We start from the raw sequence: 16,022 nt of genomic DNA on the forward strand, positions 1-16,022 counted from the left end.
ACGTCCAAGGCCTTCGTCGAGCTATTGGCTGCTTCCGTAACAACCATGACAACAATGGTCTTCCATTTGCTTCCATTAACCTAATTCAACCTAATTTGACTCAATTCAACTTAACAACCCAATCAACTATCTGATTAACTAAAGCTTTTTACGATAAAGCAAGGTGGCAATTAACTCAGCCAACTCAACCTCAAGACTTAAATAAGTAAGTTAGCTGCTTAATAAGCATTTCTGCCTTTAAGTTAAAAAGGAAAAGAATATAAGAGAAAGGTTATTCCGGGCCGAATATATAAGCTTCTCGAACTTTAGAGAAGGCCTTAGATTTAGAGGATTTAAGTATCTCTATATCTTTTCTCTCTTAAGGGTGCAGCTTAGGGGCTATATCAGATTCAACAAGCAGTGGCCACGGGAAGGGTTACATATAGGACCCGTAGCTAACGCCCGTCAGTTAATTAGGAAAAGGTCCTAGGAAATCTCCTCTTGCCGCATAGCTAGCTTCGAGACGCATTCTTCCCCTTCAATTGAACACACATTTTAAGCCTCTTAATAGAGCTCTCTTTACTCGTGAACAGCCCTACTAGGCAGGCCGCAGAACCGAAGTTCCGACAGTAGGCCGCCGTGATGGTGGTCGTCATCTGAGATGGAATGTATGCTTCCCTCGTTGTAAGACACGCGGGCCAGCTTGCCGACGCGTCCATCTTGGCAGCATCAACGCGTCGAATAAAGCCACTCTCTACAAGGCAAAGAAGGTGGGCTGGTGGGAGAGGCAAAGACGAGCGCGGGGTAGACGGCATGACGGTGCACGGAGGGATGAGACTGGCAAAGGGACGATGGGACAGGCGAATTCCGTTTGCCATTCCACGCGCACGCCTCAAGAATGCTGGGAAAGCCGAGGGGTTATTGACGCCCGGCGGCATGCCGAGACACATCAGAGCTACTTGCCATGTGTACGAAAGAATAGGCAACATATTCAGCTTGGCAGCCGAGGAGCGGTTCCAGCTTCGCCGAAGCTGTCGTGCCAAGTCACGCGGACCGGTGAGGTGGCCTCGGCGGAGGCTATCGAGCCCGGCAGCCGTTGGCTTAGCAGTATATTTGGCCAGCAAAGCCAGCACTCCGGTCTCCACCGTCGGCCGCGTGCCGGCCGATCGCCGCCGGGCCAACCCGCTTGCGGCAGCCGTTGCCGATGACAACCATCGTTGCTCGGCCCGGGCTCAGACATGCCGTGTACGCACAGCACACGCCATCTATAATCAAGTCTCTCCGTCGCTCCCCAAAGGCGCATCGCAATTGAGCTATCTCGTACTTGGCTCCTTCAACCACCGAGCCATCTGCGCTGCCGAGGCCGTTCCTTCTTCCCCCGACTCGCGGGGCTTGGCATGCCGACCGATCGGAATCCAGGACGGTGATTTCCCCCCACTTCTTCCTTCGTTTCGCCGCCCATTTTCAGCTTCTCGACAACGACAACCTCGATCCCTGCCCATACTCCGGAGAGCTTCACCTCCGATCCGCTCGCGTCAAAACATCTGCGTGTATCCCGCCTACCCGACGTCGCCCTGCCGCCGCCTCTTCTCTCGTGCCTCCCGGTCCCCGGTGGCTCTGATACCGACTTCCTGCTATCTCCCCCCATCTACCGACGACTGTTGAGAGGCCCATCGTGCCCAGACGTCAGCTGGCATGGCCGGGCGCCGCATCGCCGACTTGGTCACGACAAAGGTCCTCGGGATCGACGTCAACGAGCGCTACTCCAACCTGCCTCCAAATCTCGAGAGTCGGGCTCGAGACGTGCTCGGATCTGCCCATGCCTACCTCGAAGAGGAGCCCTCCGTCGCCGAGTTTTTCGACGACCTGGCGCCCGACTGGGCCGGAGTCGTCGAATACGTTCAGGACCTGTTTCCTTCGGCATCGTGGATCAGGCGGTACAACATGCGCTGGCTGGCAGGAGACATGATTTCTGGTCAGTTCGGATCCATGGCCCTCCTCGCCGACTGCACCTTCGACTAACAAACCGACCCTCGCAGGCGTTACTATTGGTCTCGTTGTTATCCCTCAGGCGCTGGCGTACGCCTCCCTCGCCCATCTTCCACCTGCCTATGGCTTGTATACGTCTTTTACAGGTGCAGCCTTGTACTGGATGTTTGGGACGTCCAAGGACATTGCCATTGGGGTTCGTAATGTGCCTCTGCACTGGAAGCATGGGACAAGAGACAGCTAACACCCAACGTGCAGACGACGGCCGTGGGCTCGCTCCTGGTCGGCCAAGTCGTCACACGAGTCGACGACGCCGCGCCGGGGCGATATAGCGCTGATGAGACGGCTCGTGCCCTGAGCTTACTATCAGGAGCCGTCTTGCTCTTTGTTGGGCTCTTCAGGCTTGGGTGGATCATCGAATTCATCCCCTACATTCCCATATCTGCCTTCGTCACCTCTGCCAGTATCACCATCATGTCCACGCAGGTCCCTACCGCCCTGGGTATCCCAGACATTAACACGCGGGAACCGCCGTACCGCGTCATCATCAACACCCTCCGAAGCCTGCCCAACGTCCATCTGGACGCCGCCATTGGCTTGTCTGCCATTGTTCTGCTCTTCGCCATCGGGAACTTTTGCTCCATGATGGAAGCCCGCCAACCTGCCCAGAAGCGCCTCTGGAATTTCATATCTTCCCTCCGCTTGACCTTTACAATGCTGCTTTTCACCCTCATCAGCTTTCTTGTCCATCGCACCATGCCCCCAGCGGAAACCAAGTTTCGTATTGTCGGGCACATTGAACAAGGTGCGTAGTCCACGGCTCCTTTTCCGCATCCCAAGTCTGACGAGTGGCTTGTAGGTTTCAGGGAAGCCAGGGTACCGCAACCCGATGTCGGTTTGATCAAGGCCATTCTACCGGAGCTGCCTGCCGTTGCCATCATCCTGGTGATTGGGCACATTGCCATTGCGAAGGCTATGGGCAGGCTGTACAGCTACACCATCAACCCGTCGCAGGAGGTGGTGGCTCTGGGTGCGGCCAATTTGCTGAGCCCCTTTGTGGGAGGCTACGTCTGCACAGGCTCCTTTGGCGCCTCGGCCGTGCTCTCCAAGGCAGGCGCCAGGAGTCCCCTGGCCGGGCTCTTCGGCGCCGGCGTCCTCGTCCTCACCCTCTATACCTTGACGGCGGTCTTCTACTATATCCCCAAGGCCGCCCTGGCGGGCTTGATCATCCACGCAGTATGCAACCTGTTGACCCCGCCGAGGAAGCTCTACAAGTACTGGCAGTTGTCACCACTCGAACTCTTGGTTTGGGTAGTCAGCGTCATGTTCGCCATCTTCATCTCTCTGGAGGCATCCATCTACTCTGGTGTACTCTTGTCCTTTGTTTTCCTTTTGACCCGCATTGCCAGGACGCGGGGCACCTTTCTCGGACGCGTGCGGGTGCAGCGCGTCGCTGGCGGAAAGTGCTTGAGGCCTGATGAAGACGGCCTATGCGCGTCTCGCAAGGTGTTTTTGCCCCTGGACGGTCAAGACGCACCAAACCCCAACGTCTTGGTCGAGTCCCCTTATCCAGGCGTCTTCGTGTACCGCCTGAACGAGGGCTACAACTATACCAACCAAGCCTACCACATGGATACGTTGAATAAGCACGTCATGGAGCACACAAAGCGCATGTCGGCGGAGCATTTCGAAAAAGAATCGGATCGTCTATGGAACGATCCGGGGCCGAGGGTGTACAGGGAAGACACGGAGGCGCTTCCCTACCTCCGTGCCGTGGTCCTCGACTTTGCCGCCGTCAACCACGTGGACGTCACCTCGGTTCAGGGCTTGATTGACTTGAGGAACTTGTTGGACAGCTATTCGTCGCCTGATGCTGTCGAGTGGCATTTTGCCAACGTCCACAACCGCTGGACGCGCCGAGCGCTCGCAGCCGCTGGGTTTGGATATCCAACGTCGCAAAATCCAATGGAAATGAGCAACTGGAAGCCTCTATACAGCATCGCGGCGACTCTCACGGGAATGAAAAGCGCAGGCGTGGCCAATGGCCAACATAGAGCCGACACAGACGTGGATGAAGAGAAGACTACGGGGTCGAGGACTCCAGGGTCAAGGACGGCGTCCGCAGACTCGACGTACTCGGCCAAGAGAACGGCTTCGGGTAGCAGTTCAAGTAGCACCCAAGACCGGGGCATGGCCAGTGTCTCGGGCGTCAACCGGCCGTTTTTCCACGTCGACTTACAGGATGCGGTGGACTCGGCGGTGCTGGATGCGCGAAGCAAGGATGAGAACCTACTATGAGACGGGTCGGCGAAACGGGGCCAGGGAGATGGGAGTAAAAAGATGGGCGTTTTGGTTCGGCTGTTGTTGGAAAGAAACCAAGTGCCAAGTGACAGGACCATTGCCCCGAAAGCATCGGGGTGAAGCGACATAGAGTACATAGAGGCTTCCTCGGGCGGGAGGCAGCATTAATACGCAGCACTGTGATATGGTGACACGTCAGTCTACACTTGAGATGTACATGAGCAGAGCAGAGAAGCGACGGTGAAAACGGCGCAAGAGCCGGGAGTGGATTCGGGCCGTCTGAGGTGTGCTGGATTCCGAATACCCCAGAGCAGCTGAGGAGTTTCTGCCTTGGGTTGTTTGCTCTGGGCCGAATAGCAACACTCTTTCCCCCCTCTCCGACTGAAATCTGCTTTTCCCACTCATTCTTTTCGTCTCAAACCTCTGGTCATGGCAGAGAGAAAACTGTCATGGTGGGCGTCGGACTGCTCCATACGTGAGGGACCCAAAACAAAGAGTTGTCTCAGGACCGGGACCCCGGAGCCGCTTTGGGCTAGAGGGATGCACATTATTGGCTGGGGGCGGGGAGGGGCCGGCTTCGGGGGCCGGGGCGGCTCCACCGACGCCGGGTTGGGAGTGAGCTTGACGAGCAGGCCTTGTCGACGGTCAAAAATAGTTAGACTATTATAATAATCTCTGCGTGCGTTGGTTTCAGGCTTGGTCCGGTACTGTCCAAAACTACCTCGGCAAATAGCTGTATCGCACCCAGTCAGCAAGCATCACGTATAGGGCTCCTCTTTGGAAAGCAAAGGTAAGGAGAAGAAAATACAGCAAAGAGAGAATGCTAGGTGAAGCCTCCTTCATTCAGGTCTGGTACCTGACGCATGCACTTTCTCGTACCAAATAGCATGGCCCGTGATGGTCTTTCTGATTGGCAACTGCAGAGTTTTATGGTACCTCGTCGAAACAAAGCACGTATAACTTCTCCGTACAGAGTAGTCTCAGCAGTATTAGATACATGCTCGCTGTGGAATGATCCCCCACCCGGGCCGGGCAAGGGGTGCCGGACGCGGCGCAGGCACCGGCGCGGCTTTCCCCTCCATCGACTCCCGCTTCGGCCTCATCCAAGCCCCAACGCTGGAGTGAACAACATCTGCTCTGATCAACCTATTTTCTCCGACTCGCCTGCAGCATATCATATTACCAGACACCGCCAAGGGGCACGGGGGACAGATAGCCTGCCTGGGCTGCCGGCCATCTGCATCGGCATGATGACGTCGTCGCTGTCGCTGATGGACAAGCTTCCCAACGAGGTACGTGACGAGACGACGCCCTTGTTTCTTGGGGATCCCAGTTTCTGACCGTCAAGCGCGTCGGCTGTGGGTGAGTTTAGATGCTAGCCGCGACACTGGCACTGCTCTCGTCGCGGGAGCTCGCCCTCGTCGTCCTCGTCAGCCGCCGCTTCTACTCGGTCGGCGTGCGCGTCCTGTACCGCCGCCTCGTCGACGCGGCCCGCCTGCCGGGCCATGAGTTGATCCTCGAGTGCTACCACCCGAGCGCCAAGATCTCGACGCCCTACCTGGCCTGCCGCTACCTCGGCACCTGCGTCGCCGACGGGGGCGCCATCGACGACGGGGAGCCCGTCTTGGCCGACCTGTCTAAGCTGTACTCCTCCTTTCGGCCCGTCGTGGCGGCCGAGGAGGATGGCTGGCCTCTTGATGCGGCGGCACGGCAGCGGAGGAGGCGGAGGCGGCGGAGAAGGCTCGCGCAGCAGTCCCAGTCGGATGTCGAGGAGGCAGCATCGTCACAGCAGCAAGCAGGGCATGCAGATTGGCACCAGATCGGGGAAGCGTGGCAAGAAGACGATGAGGACGACGACGAGGACAAGGACGAAATAGCTACGCAGGACATTGGCCTCGACCGAGGCGAACTCTTCTCGCAGCTCTGCACCGTCACAAACGTCGTCAAGCAGAGCTCCAGACGGGGGCTGTTTGTGAGCCACGTCAACACATGCGACGGCGTCGTGCGCGTCTGGAGGAAATGGCTCGCCGACATGGCCGCTTCCTCGCCCATCGGCAATGGCTACGACGACGACGACAACCATGGCACCAGCGGCGAGGGAAGCACAACGATAAGCCGCGACAGGTTCCTGTGGGTAGACGCGGCCAAGAGCGTCGGGCTGAGGTTCCGCGTCGCTCCCGCGGCGGCGTCGGCGGCAGACAACCCGCCGCTGCTCTCCGGGCCGCACGACGATAGTGAGGACGAGGACGATCCGGCTGTGTCGTACACGCTCGTCTACCAAGGTACGTTGCCGTACTATGGCCGAAGGGGTCTGCAGGTCAAATGCCGTGGAATTTTCACCTTGTCTATCGGCGTCGAGAGCCATGTTTTCTAACCGTGTTGGCAGAGCTGCTCGTCCGGAGCAGCATGTTGCTCTCCGCCGTCGAGACATCAGCCTCGCAAGCGGTATCGCGCTCGACAAAGGCCGTCATCATAGCCCCGTTCGAGGGCCTCGTGCTGTGAGCCGTCAACACGGAATGTTGTCCACATCAGCCGCGCGTGCAGGCGAAAACCCGAGAGAAGAAAATTTTGTTGATGTTTACAGGATGCATGCATAATATAAGGACCGCATAGTCGCGGAACGTGTCCGTGGGCGTGGTGACGTGGATTGGGGTTTTCCTTTTCCTTCCTTCTTTTTTTTAACCTGCTCGGTTTCTTTGCCTCTGCTCCGCTTCTGGATCAGGACTTGCGGACGCCTTGGCCGGGTGCTGACTCGATGGACTGGGGTTCTCGGCAGGCGAAAAGAAAATATAAACACGATCGGGCCCCATGCTTGCTGTGGCCATCAGCCGCTCCCGGTGTGAGGATGGGAGCCGAGCCGTACGTTACCTGGTACTCGGAGTCGATCGTGTTGAGAAAAAAGGGTGTCTGTTAGGATTCCATTATTGAATGCTCCCTCATGTGTGCGACTCTACACAAGCCAATACATGTATTCCCATACTCGACATCACGTACGTGTGTGTGGATTTATATTTATATATATACGTATACATATGTACACATATATATAATGGCATTACGCACGCAGGTCCCAACACCCGGCTCACACAGCCTGCAGTAGTTCCACAGAGGGTCTGAGGGAGGCGCAAGGGAGACGGGCAGCTTAATATCGTGACCCGAGTGGAGTGGGTGGATGAAGGTGAAGAAGGGGACCGAGTAGAAGGGGCCGAAAAACAAATACATTGCCGATCTCCGCATGGTTAGAGGGAGGAAACAAGACCACTGAAAAGCAAAAAGATGATCATGGGAAAAGGAATGGTTGAGAGGCAGACAGAGGCGGTTGCTGCCTCGCTGTCAACGGCTGTGCTTCTGACGCTCTTCTTTGCTTGATGATGCTGTGGTCAGATGGGAGCAAAGACGTTTATCTCTGTCTATTTCTTCTCCTCTACCTTTATGTACTCTATAATGAGCCTGGATAGTATACGTAACCAGTCCTTTTCCCCCATCCCTTGCGTCGGCAACGGCGTCCAAGACTGGGCCAAGGAGGGTGGTCGGACCCGCAAGAAACTTACCTACCCTATAGCCAAGGATGCCCTGACCTGTGGCCCTCACCAACTTTCCCCTCCTGTCACCATGAACGCGCGTGTGCGCGGTGAGACGAGACGAGACAAGACAAGACAACGAGCCCCGGCCTTGTCCTTGCCGACGGGTCTTCTTCCGTTGCCACTGTCTTTGGACCGCCGCCGCTGATGACCATCTGTTTAGGGCCGAAAAGTCTCTGTCTTCCCCGCCTCTCTATCCGCACCAGAGTCAAGCTCGCTCGCTCTTCGGTCCTTGGTCACTGATGATGGCTGTGACGGCGGCGGCTCATGGCTCCAAAGACCCACACGCAGCGTCTGCGCGGCACGCACTGGCCTGGAATTGCCGAGCGAGCGAGGGGGAGAGAGAGGCTGCAGCGACGTGCACGACGCGCCGCCGGCGTGACGCGAGCATTGACGCCCTCCTCGCTGTCGTACGCGACGCCGCTGGAGGGCGAGCAAAATGCACTCAGCACACGCTGTTGCTTTGCTGCTTGCTGCTGCTTGCTTTGGGGAGAGCAAAGCTGCTCCGCCACGGGCTCGGCAGGGGTCCATGCTGCTCCCGTCCCGTCCAGGCGCAGCAACACCGTGTATCCCATCCTTCCTTTTTCTCTTCCACACGCCCCCGTTTTTCTTTTCCTCTTGTCCTATTTCCTTTGCATGTTTGTCTCTCTGCTGCTGCCAAGCTTACCTTGCTTGTACAGCTCATGGTTCCGCTTCCCCTCGCGCGCGCTGGGGGGTTGAGCACAGCCCGAGCTGTCCAAACAATTAACGGATATCCCATCACCCTTAAGCCGATTTCGTAGACTCCCTCACTCTCTCTCGGCTCTTCACTCTTCCCGTCTCTCGCTCTCTCGTCTGCGTGTCCGTCTCTCTTCCGAGCCTCAGCGTTTCCATCCTTGCCACCTACGAAGCTTGCTCCTCCTCTTTAACTTCTTCCCTTATTTTTGGAAACCCCCTTGCCCACCTTTCTCCCAGAGGCCCGCCTCGTCCCCTCGTTACGCCCTTCGTTTCTAGTTTTTCCGTTGATCTTTTCCCCCTCATTCCTCTCAATAGTCGGCCTCGCTGCAGACCTTTCTCATCATCAGAGTGCCATGAGTAGTGACGTCTAGTGCGGCCCTCCGAGGAAGAGCTCCCTCTCCCCCCCCATTTTCTCACCCATCCCCCCTTTCCCTCCAGTTCTCCCCTCGAAGACGCCTCGCTGCCTCCCAACGGCTCGTCTTGTTGCATGCAGCTACCGATGGACTGGGACTTCAACAGCAGACCCATGGCCATCACGGAGCCTCCGTTGGCTCGCTCGCCCGAACCGTCGTCCCACGCCACGAGGGAAGATTTTGGCCATGGGCCACCACCTCTTCCCAAGTGGCCCATCCCCATGACGGCGTCTTCGCGAAGCTTGTCTTTCGGCTCTTTGTCCACCCATCACAAGGTTGTCAAGTGCGGCAGAGGGAAGCATTCAGACGTCGAGCTCATTCCGCAGCCGAGCGATGACCGGCATGATCCATTGGTGTGTTACTCGATTGTTTGCCTCTTTTGCTTTTGAGCAAGGAACATGAACAGCACAAAGGTCGGTTCGGGAGGCTTACAACCTGTGAATAGAATTGGCCGCGCTGGCGCAAAGACTTGAACCTCATCTCCCTCCTCGCCACCGTCGGTCTCGTCGGCGCCATGAAGACGGCCTTTGTCACCACCAGCGGAGCCATGGCCACTCAGTACAACGCCTCGTACACGGCCATTGCCGCTCTGACGTCCGTCCCCGTCGTCTTGTCTACCGTCACCGGCCTTGCCAGCTCCATGATCGCCAAGCTCTGGGGCAAGCGGCCCATGTATCTCGCTTCGGCCCTACTCCTTCTCGCCGGCTGCATTTGGACCTCGGCGGCCGGCGACAGCTTCGCCTCCTGTATGGGCTCCCGCGTGCTCCAGGGCCTCGGCTGGGGCGCCTTCGACACCCTGGTGCTGGGCTCCATCCAAGACACGTACTTTGTGAGCCCAACCCCGTCTCTCCGATTGTCTCTCTGTCTTGGGCTTTTCATATTCTCCTACATCCGAGTCCCGGCTGATCTAACCGCGCCGGCGGCGGTGCTACAGGAGCACGAGCGTAATCTGCCCGTCTCCTTGTACAACATCTTCACCATTGCCACCACGTGGGGGTCTCCCCTCATTGGCGGCCTGATATCAAACACCTCCGGCTCCTTCACCACTCAGTTCCGCATCATCAGTGGGCTCCACGCCCTCTCGCTTCCCTTACTAGCCTTGGGGTCCCCCGAGACGGCTTTTGACAGGTCCCGATTGCCCGTCATGGCCCCGTCCCCCGGATTCGGCACGAGCGTCAGCCGCGGCGGCGCCGACGACGGTGACTCGTGGTCGTACTGTCTCCGCCATCACATCAGCGTGGACCGGGCGACGGGCTATGTCAAAGGCGTGCTCAACCCACCGCCCTTTAAAGGGCCCAAGACGCTGCCCACGGCGCTGCAGGCTCCGCGGGCCCTCATCGCGCCGACGACGTGCCTGCTCTTCGCCCTATCCTCGATCCCGCACGGCGCGCTCTGGGGCTTCGCCACCTCGGTCGCCCTCTTCACCGCACCCCCGCCCCTGGCCTTGGGCCCGGCCAGCATCGGCGCCCTCATGGTCGGCCCCTGGATCATGGCGACGGCCGTGGTCGGCGGCTGCTGCTTTTACCGGGGCTTCCACCAAAAGTTCACCCGGCGCGTCAGCTACGCCATCGTTGCCGTCGGCACCTTTCTCGTCCTCATCGGCCTGCTCTCCTTTGGCCTCGGCCTCCACAACTTCATGACGCTCGACCGGCACCGGCCCCGCGGCCCCGCGGGCCCCTTCTCCCTCGCCCTCGCCTTTTTCACCCCGCAGGCCGCCCGCCAGCTCAGCCTGCCCCTGCTGTCCTTCCAGCTCGGCGTCCTGGCCGCAGGGCTACACGTCCTCGACACCACGACGCGCCCGCTCCTCGTCCGCTCCGCCTCCTTCACCTCGTCCAGCATCGCCGTCGCCCACCGCAGCATCGGCGACATGCACGCCGGCGTCATCATCCTGCGGAACCTCGCCGCCGCCGTCTTCGTCGCCGCCATGCCCGCCGCCATCACCCACGTCGGCGGCCTCAAGGCGGCCGCCATCGGGCTCGCCGTCGCTCACGCGTGCCTCGCCGCCGCCATTGTCGCCCTCTGCTGGTTCGGCGACGAGGCCGTTTGGAGGGCCGACGGCAGGGTCATGGGTCTGGTTGACCTGCGGCTGCTCAAGCAGTCGGTCAGCTTTTTCGAGCACGACTGACGCTGCTCTAAGAGCCGTCCTTTGAGAGAAAAAAAAACGGAGAAAAAGGACAAGTGAAAGAAAGCACGTCCAGGTCAACAATACAGGACGAACACAAATAGAAATGAAACAGGCGAGAGAAACGAAATAATACGACATGCCGAAGAAGAGAGACGAAAGACCAATAAGCAACCAAAACACCCTTGGCCTTGGTCCCAGAGCAACTGTGGTTTCTCGGCCACGGTACCCTGCCCCCTCTCCCGACATGCAACGAGAATAGAGGTTGTACCGGACGACGACGCCTACGCGGACCGGTTTTCCTCCCCCCCTCTTTTTCACCTTTACATTCTGCCTTTGCCAGCGATACCACAGTTTCAGGCTACCCCCTTGTCACTTGCTTCACACTTCAAGTCTCTCGTTCACGCGTCCACGAGTCCCGGCTGTCCCTTGCCCACGAACCACGACGAAAATAATGATTCAGATCAGCATCCTTTTTGTAAAAAAGAAATAGAAGTTAAAAAGCCAAGAACACATTTCGTCGCTTGTTCAGACTCTCATTATTCGTCGTGATGCCTATCGTAACTAGTCTCAGCCGCGCTGAGAAGCTTCCTTCGAGGCTCCATGCCAGGGCCTCGTTAAGCTCGAGTATGTAAAGGGTATCAGGTATAGTACAAGAGTACAGGTTGGGGGGCTGCCCCTTTTTTCCACACCCTTCTCCACCATTCTGCCGTCCCATGTGCGCTGTCCGGTGTGCCATGGCCGGCTACCGATTCGCCGTATCATGGAAAGAGGAACCCCTCTCTCGCCGCCTATTCAAATCATCGACTGGCCGTCCTGTTCACCTGTTGCTCCGACACGCGGCGCAGTTCGACGTCGCTACCCATGTTTCCCGACTCAGCGTCGTCAAAGTCCGTATCGGTCCGCAAGTCGTCTGCACGATTGGTTCGGTCTCGGCCCGCAGCCCGGTCCATGGTGCCATTGGCGTCATCTCTCGACGGTTGCGACACCTCCATCGGCTTGCCCAGGATGAATCGCTTCACGACCCGCCAGCTCGTGATGAAAAAGATGAGAAAGTTCCACAGCCCCTGGAGAGGCAGCACAGCCGCGGTCGCGACATGGTACTCGTAGGGCGAGGAGCCGTCGAGCCAGCCGTGGATGCGATTCAGGCTGCTGGGAATCCACGTGACGAGGACGCTCAGGGCAAAGAGCAAGCTCGTGCGCAGGTAGGCTCGCTTGACCGGGTCGTCGATGACAAACTTGGACGCAGTACGTCTGACCGCCCTGACGATGAGGCTAAGGGGTGACGTGAACTTGGCACGACGCGGCGCGGCGGACGTGACGGTCGAGTAGTACTGCGCATCAGGGGCGTTCTGCCTCTCGGGGGAGGAGGCGCTATCGAAGGAGACCTGTCCTGTGGTGGGGAGACGGGCTCTCTTGGGCTCGAGAAGGGTGTTGACGCCCGCCGAGGCTGACGAGTGCACAACTCGGACTTCGGTGGTGACGGTGCCGTAGAAGCCATCTCGTCTGTTCCCGTCGTCGGGGATAGCCTGCCCAAAAATGGCGTCTACCGTTAGCTGCCAGCCTGAATAAGGAGAGAGAATAGCGGCTAGGGAGAGGCTGTATGGTACCCGCTCATAGTGGCCCGCCTCGCGACTCTTAGAAGCAGGAAAGCTGCGGAGCTGATTCCGCGACCGAAAAACGTGATATCCAACCAAGAGATAGCAGACAAAGGAGCCGGCGATGCAGATCCAGATGAGCATGTAGTAAGTATAGATGCGAATACTATCCCACCTGTCATCAACCCAACACCAAATCTATGTCGATTCCGAGTCAGCTTTCCGAATGCACTCTCCTGACAGGCAAGACGGCAGACTTACCGTTGCTTGCCCATAGATGAGGCCGCGCGGGCTCTTGACAAGGAGGAGGGTCAGGGCGATGACAAAGGGTCCACCGTAGCAGATGAGGCAGTACAACCACCACCAGCGGCGAAAAGAGTCGGGGCTGGTGCGGAAGTAGAAGACGAGGAAGACGTTGATGGCCATGGCTAGAGACCACCAAGGGTCGGATTGCATGAACCTGGCGAGGAGTCAGCCGTATGTCGGACCGTTGGGCGCCCGGTCTCAGTCAGGTGTAACAAGCGCAAACTGCCGAAAACGAAATAAAAGGCCTCACGGTGCTTCAGGTGAGGCAAGCGCTGCATATTCTCAAGCGAGAAGACCCTTGTCCAGTACGCTCCCTTTTCCCTTTTCTTCTCGTTCCCCGAAGCCACAGGAAGCGGAAGCGACAAGGCGAAAGGAAATGGCCGGCAACTCACATTTCGAACAAGAAACTTTGCGTCTGGCAAAGCGCGGTTCCCTTGCCCGCCTGCAGGCCATCGAGGGCGATGATGCTGGCGATGCTGGCTCCGACGTTGGAGACGCTGGCGAAGACGATGAAGGTGTTTTGTACGTTGCGGACGCTGCGGATCAAGGCGTAGGCGAGAAAGATGAACACGAGGGCGACGAGGCTGATGGAGCCGCCAGCGCGCTCGAGCGAGACGAGAACATCGACCTGGTGCTGGTTGAAGTGATCCTTGATGGGCAGCGAGCTGACGGCTGGTCGAAACACCATCTTGGCCCTGGATGGACGAGGACGCTCCTCGCCCAAGGCTCTATTGAGACGGAAGGGGGGAACAGGGCGAGTTTATGGGACGAGACGATAATACCGCGGGTGAAATGCCGAAACGCGAGATGGAAATAAGGATGCCCCCGATATGGGCCCGCAGTCGGGGTAAGTGCAGGCTGTGTGGCTGGGGCAACGGGAGACAGGCGAGAAGAGGGAAATTTTGGGGCGAGATGCGGGCGATGATTGGGGCAGAAGGCTATCGGGAGCGGCAGATGGCGAGCAGCCGGTGGCCAGCTCTGAGTTGTTGCGGCGTGCCGGTGAGTGCGACCATACGAGCCTCTTTGTGTGCGCGCATGTGCGAGCCTGTGCAGCCAGCCGTCCACGAAGCAGCCCGTTATATAAAGGTCCTCGAGACTACTGTACCACGGCGGCGGCTGCACCCTACCGCACGGGCGGGAGAGTCAAGGACGAGAGGGTGTGTTTCTGGCTGCTATATTTGCACTCTATCTATGCGCCTCGGCAGTCCAGACAGAGAGCGGGAGCGGGAGCAGGGAAGCAGGCACAGGGACCGCGCTGGCTTTAGCTCTCTCGCCTCTCTGCCGCATTGACGAGACGTGGGAGCCTCAGTCAGAGGCCCGATGAAGCGAGGGCTCAGTCAACAACATAGAGTGGCCGTTTGGCAGCTTCCGAGTTTGGCAGCAACCTGTAACAAGCGGATATTAGGGCTGAGGTTGTATCCGTAGCAGGGTATTGTTACCTTGGTTGCGCAGCACACGTCGCGGCGGTTGGTCGCGCCAAGGGCTCGTCATGCCGTGCTGTCGGCCTACATACGCCCGAACAGGAGAAGAGTTGCCCGACGGCGTCTGGCGTAAGCACGTGTGTACGCATAGATGGGACGTGAGATGGGACGTGCAATGCGTATGTGCAGCCGGATCTTGGGCAAGCGGAGAGACTGGCATCAGCGGCGCATGCGGTCCGCCTCATGGCAGCAGGAGCTCACGGCGGAACGTGGAAGGCGACTGCCCATGTATGGCCCTGGTCGGGTGCTCATCCAATATCCATCAGGCAGCGGCCAAGGAGCCGGCAGGCCATGTTGGGATGGACCAATCTGGCTATGTGTGCGCCGTGAGCCTGCCCAGACTGTGGTGGTTAGCATCAGCGGCGCACATGCCAACCCCAGGGGAGTGCATACTTGTTCTTTCATCTTGCATCGGTGGCGGTGACAGACAGGCAGGCAGCATCATGGCACACATTGGGCGAGAGCGTGCACACCCGCATCGTCAGCCGCCGTGCGTGGCCCGCTGCTCCGCGCGCCGACGCCAGGCTGTCGAGTTCAGTGCTGTTGGTCGTTGTCCGGGGGTGGCTGGGATGGGATGCCGGGGTCAGCGGTTCGTCCGGACCTCTGGACCATTTGCTCGACTGACGCCGAAGGAGGACAGGGGCGTCTGCAGGGCTCGAGAAGTTGGAGAGGGAGGGCAAAGTGAGGGCGGTCGAGACAAGGAAAGACCGCGGGCCATGTCAGGGTCTGCGTGCCTGCCTTGTCTGTCGAGGTACGGGTACTTTGCGGGAGGTACTTTTGGCCACGCTGCGTCTCGGGGGCAGAAGGAGCAGGAGACGCCATCGACAGGCTCCCGCTGCAATCGAGAGATTCGCATCAATCAACAACAGACTCGCATCAATCAACAGCCTCGCCGCAATCCACAGACTCGCCGCAGTAAAACGTCCCCGTGCGTCGAGACCCCCTCCCCTCGCTCTCCGGGGAACGCCAGTGGCGTTCGTCCATGTACCACCGACCGCAGGCCTCGCCCAACGCCTTGCCCGTTTGATGCTTCGGCGCCCGGGCCTTGGGTCTCCATCTCCTCGCCCGGGCACTAATGTAAATTCATCGCGGAGAGCGGCCGTCGTAACAGGTAGGTGGTCATCCTACACCATGCATGATGGGGGTGCCGCGTATCCGCACATGGCAGCATCCATCAATATCCAGCCGCAGCACCAACATGGCCTGGACTTGAGGCCCCGGACAACATGTGCACCGAGTGCAGACCCTTGCCTGCCTACATGAGCGAAATCCCATTGTCGACGGACCGAGCCGCCACAGCACTCTCTTCTGCTCCTGCGGCCGTCCAAGGTGATCCTTTGCAGCCCTCTGCGGTCGTGGTTGCGGTGGTTGCGGTGGGTGCGGTGGTTGCGACTCCAGTCTATCGAATAGCCCTGATGCCGCCTACACGAAAAGCCCTGGCGAGTAGATGCCACGCGAGGTGAGCCGTCCTTCCCAACCCAGCTTCGAAAGCTAACAGGCGCGTGTAAACAACCCATGCGTCCACCCTCTGTTGG

The 16,022-nt window shown here is 58.7% G+C and overlaps 4 protein-coding genes across 4 annotated transcripts; 3 read left to right on the plus strand and 1 right to left on the minus strand.

Annotated features, from left to right (window-relative positions):
* Nucleotides 1-1,674: 1,674 nt before the first annotated feature.
* Nucleotides 1,675-4,266, plus strand: HRG_02074 (sulfate permease family domain-containing protein; the record flags this gene model as incomplete). Its single annotated transcript, XM_044860545.1, has 5 exons — nt 1,675-1,954; nt 2,019-2,164; nt 2,227-2,773; nt 2,828-3,493; nt 3,542-4,266. 5 exons carry the CDS (start codon nt 1,675-1,677, stop codon nt 4,264-4,266), a joined length of 2,364 nt encoding a protein of 787 aa, XP_044724178.1.
* Nucleotides 4,267-5,516: 1,250 nt separating this feature from the next.
* On the plus strand, nt 5,517-6,771 carry HRG_02075 (uncharacterized protein; the record flags this gene model as incomplete). Its single annotated transcript, XM_044860546.1, has 4 exons — nt 5,517-5,561; nt 5,642-5,932; nt 6,023-6,551; nt 6,656-6,771. 4 exons carry the CDS (start codon nt 5,517-5,519, stop codon nt 6,769-6,771), a joined length of 981 nt encoding a protein of 326 aa, XP_044724179.1.
* A 2,283-nt stretch (nt 6,772-9,054) lies between these two features.
* On the plus strand, nt 9,055-11,105 carry HRG_02076 (major facilitator superfamily domain-containing protein; the record flags this gene model as incomplete). Its single annotated transcript, XM_044860547.1, has 3 exons — nt 9,055-9,333; nt 9,426-9,809; nt 9,915-11,105. 3 exons carry the CDS (start codon nt 9,055-9,057, stop codon nt 11,103-11,105), a joined length of 1,854 nt encoding a protein of 617 aa, XP_044724180.1.
* A 797-nt stretch (nt 11,106-11,902) lies between these two features.
* HRG_02077 (7 transmembrane receptor (Secretin family) domain-containing protein) lies at nt 11,903-13,694 on the minus strand (the record flags this gene model as incomplete). The annotated part of the gene is made up of 3 exons (XM_044860548.1): nt 11,903-12,898; nt 12,962-13,160; nt 13,399-13,694. The coding sequence occupies 3 exons, from the start codon at nt 13,692-13,694 to the stop codon at nt 11,903-11,905; spliced, it is 1,491 nt and encodes a 496-aa protein (XP_044724181.1).
* Nucleotides 13,695-16,022: the final 2,328 nt, after the last annotated feature.

This window comes from Hirsutella rhossiliensis (genome assembly GCF_020360975.1).
Source record: "Hirsutella rhossiliensis strain HR02 chromosome Unknown scaffold00002, whole genome shotgun sequence".
NCBI lineage: Eukaryota > Fungi > Ascomycota > Sordariomycetes > Hypocreales > Ophiocordycipitaceae > Hirsutella > Hirsutella rhossiliensis.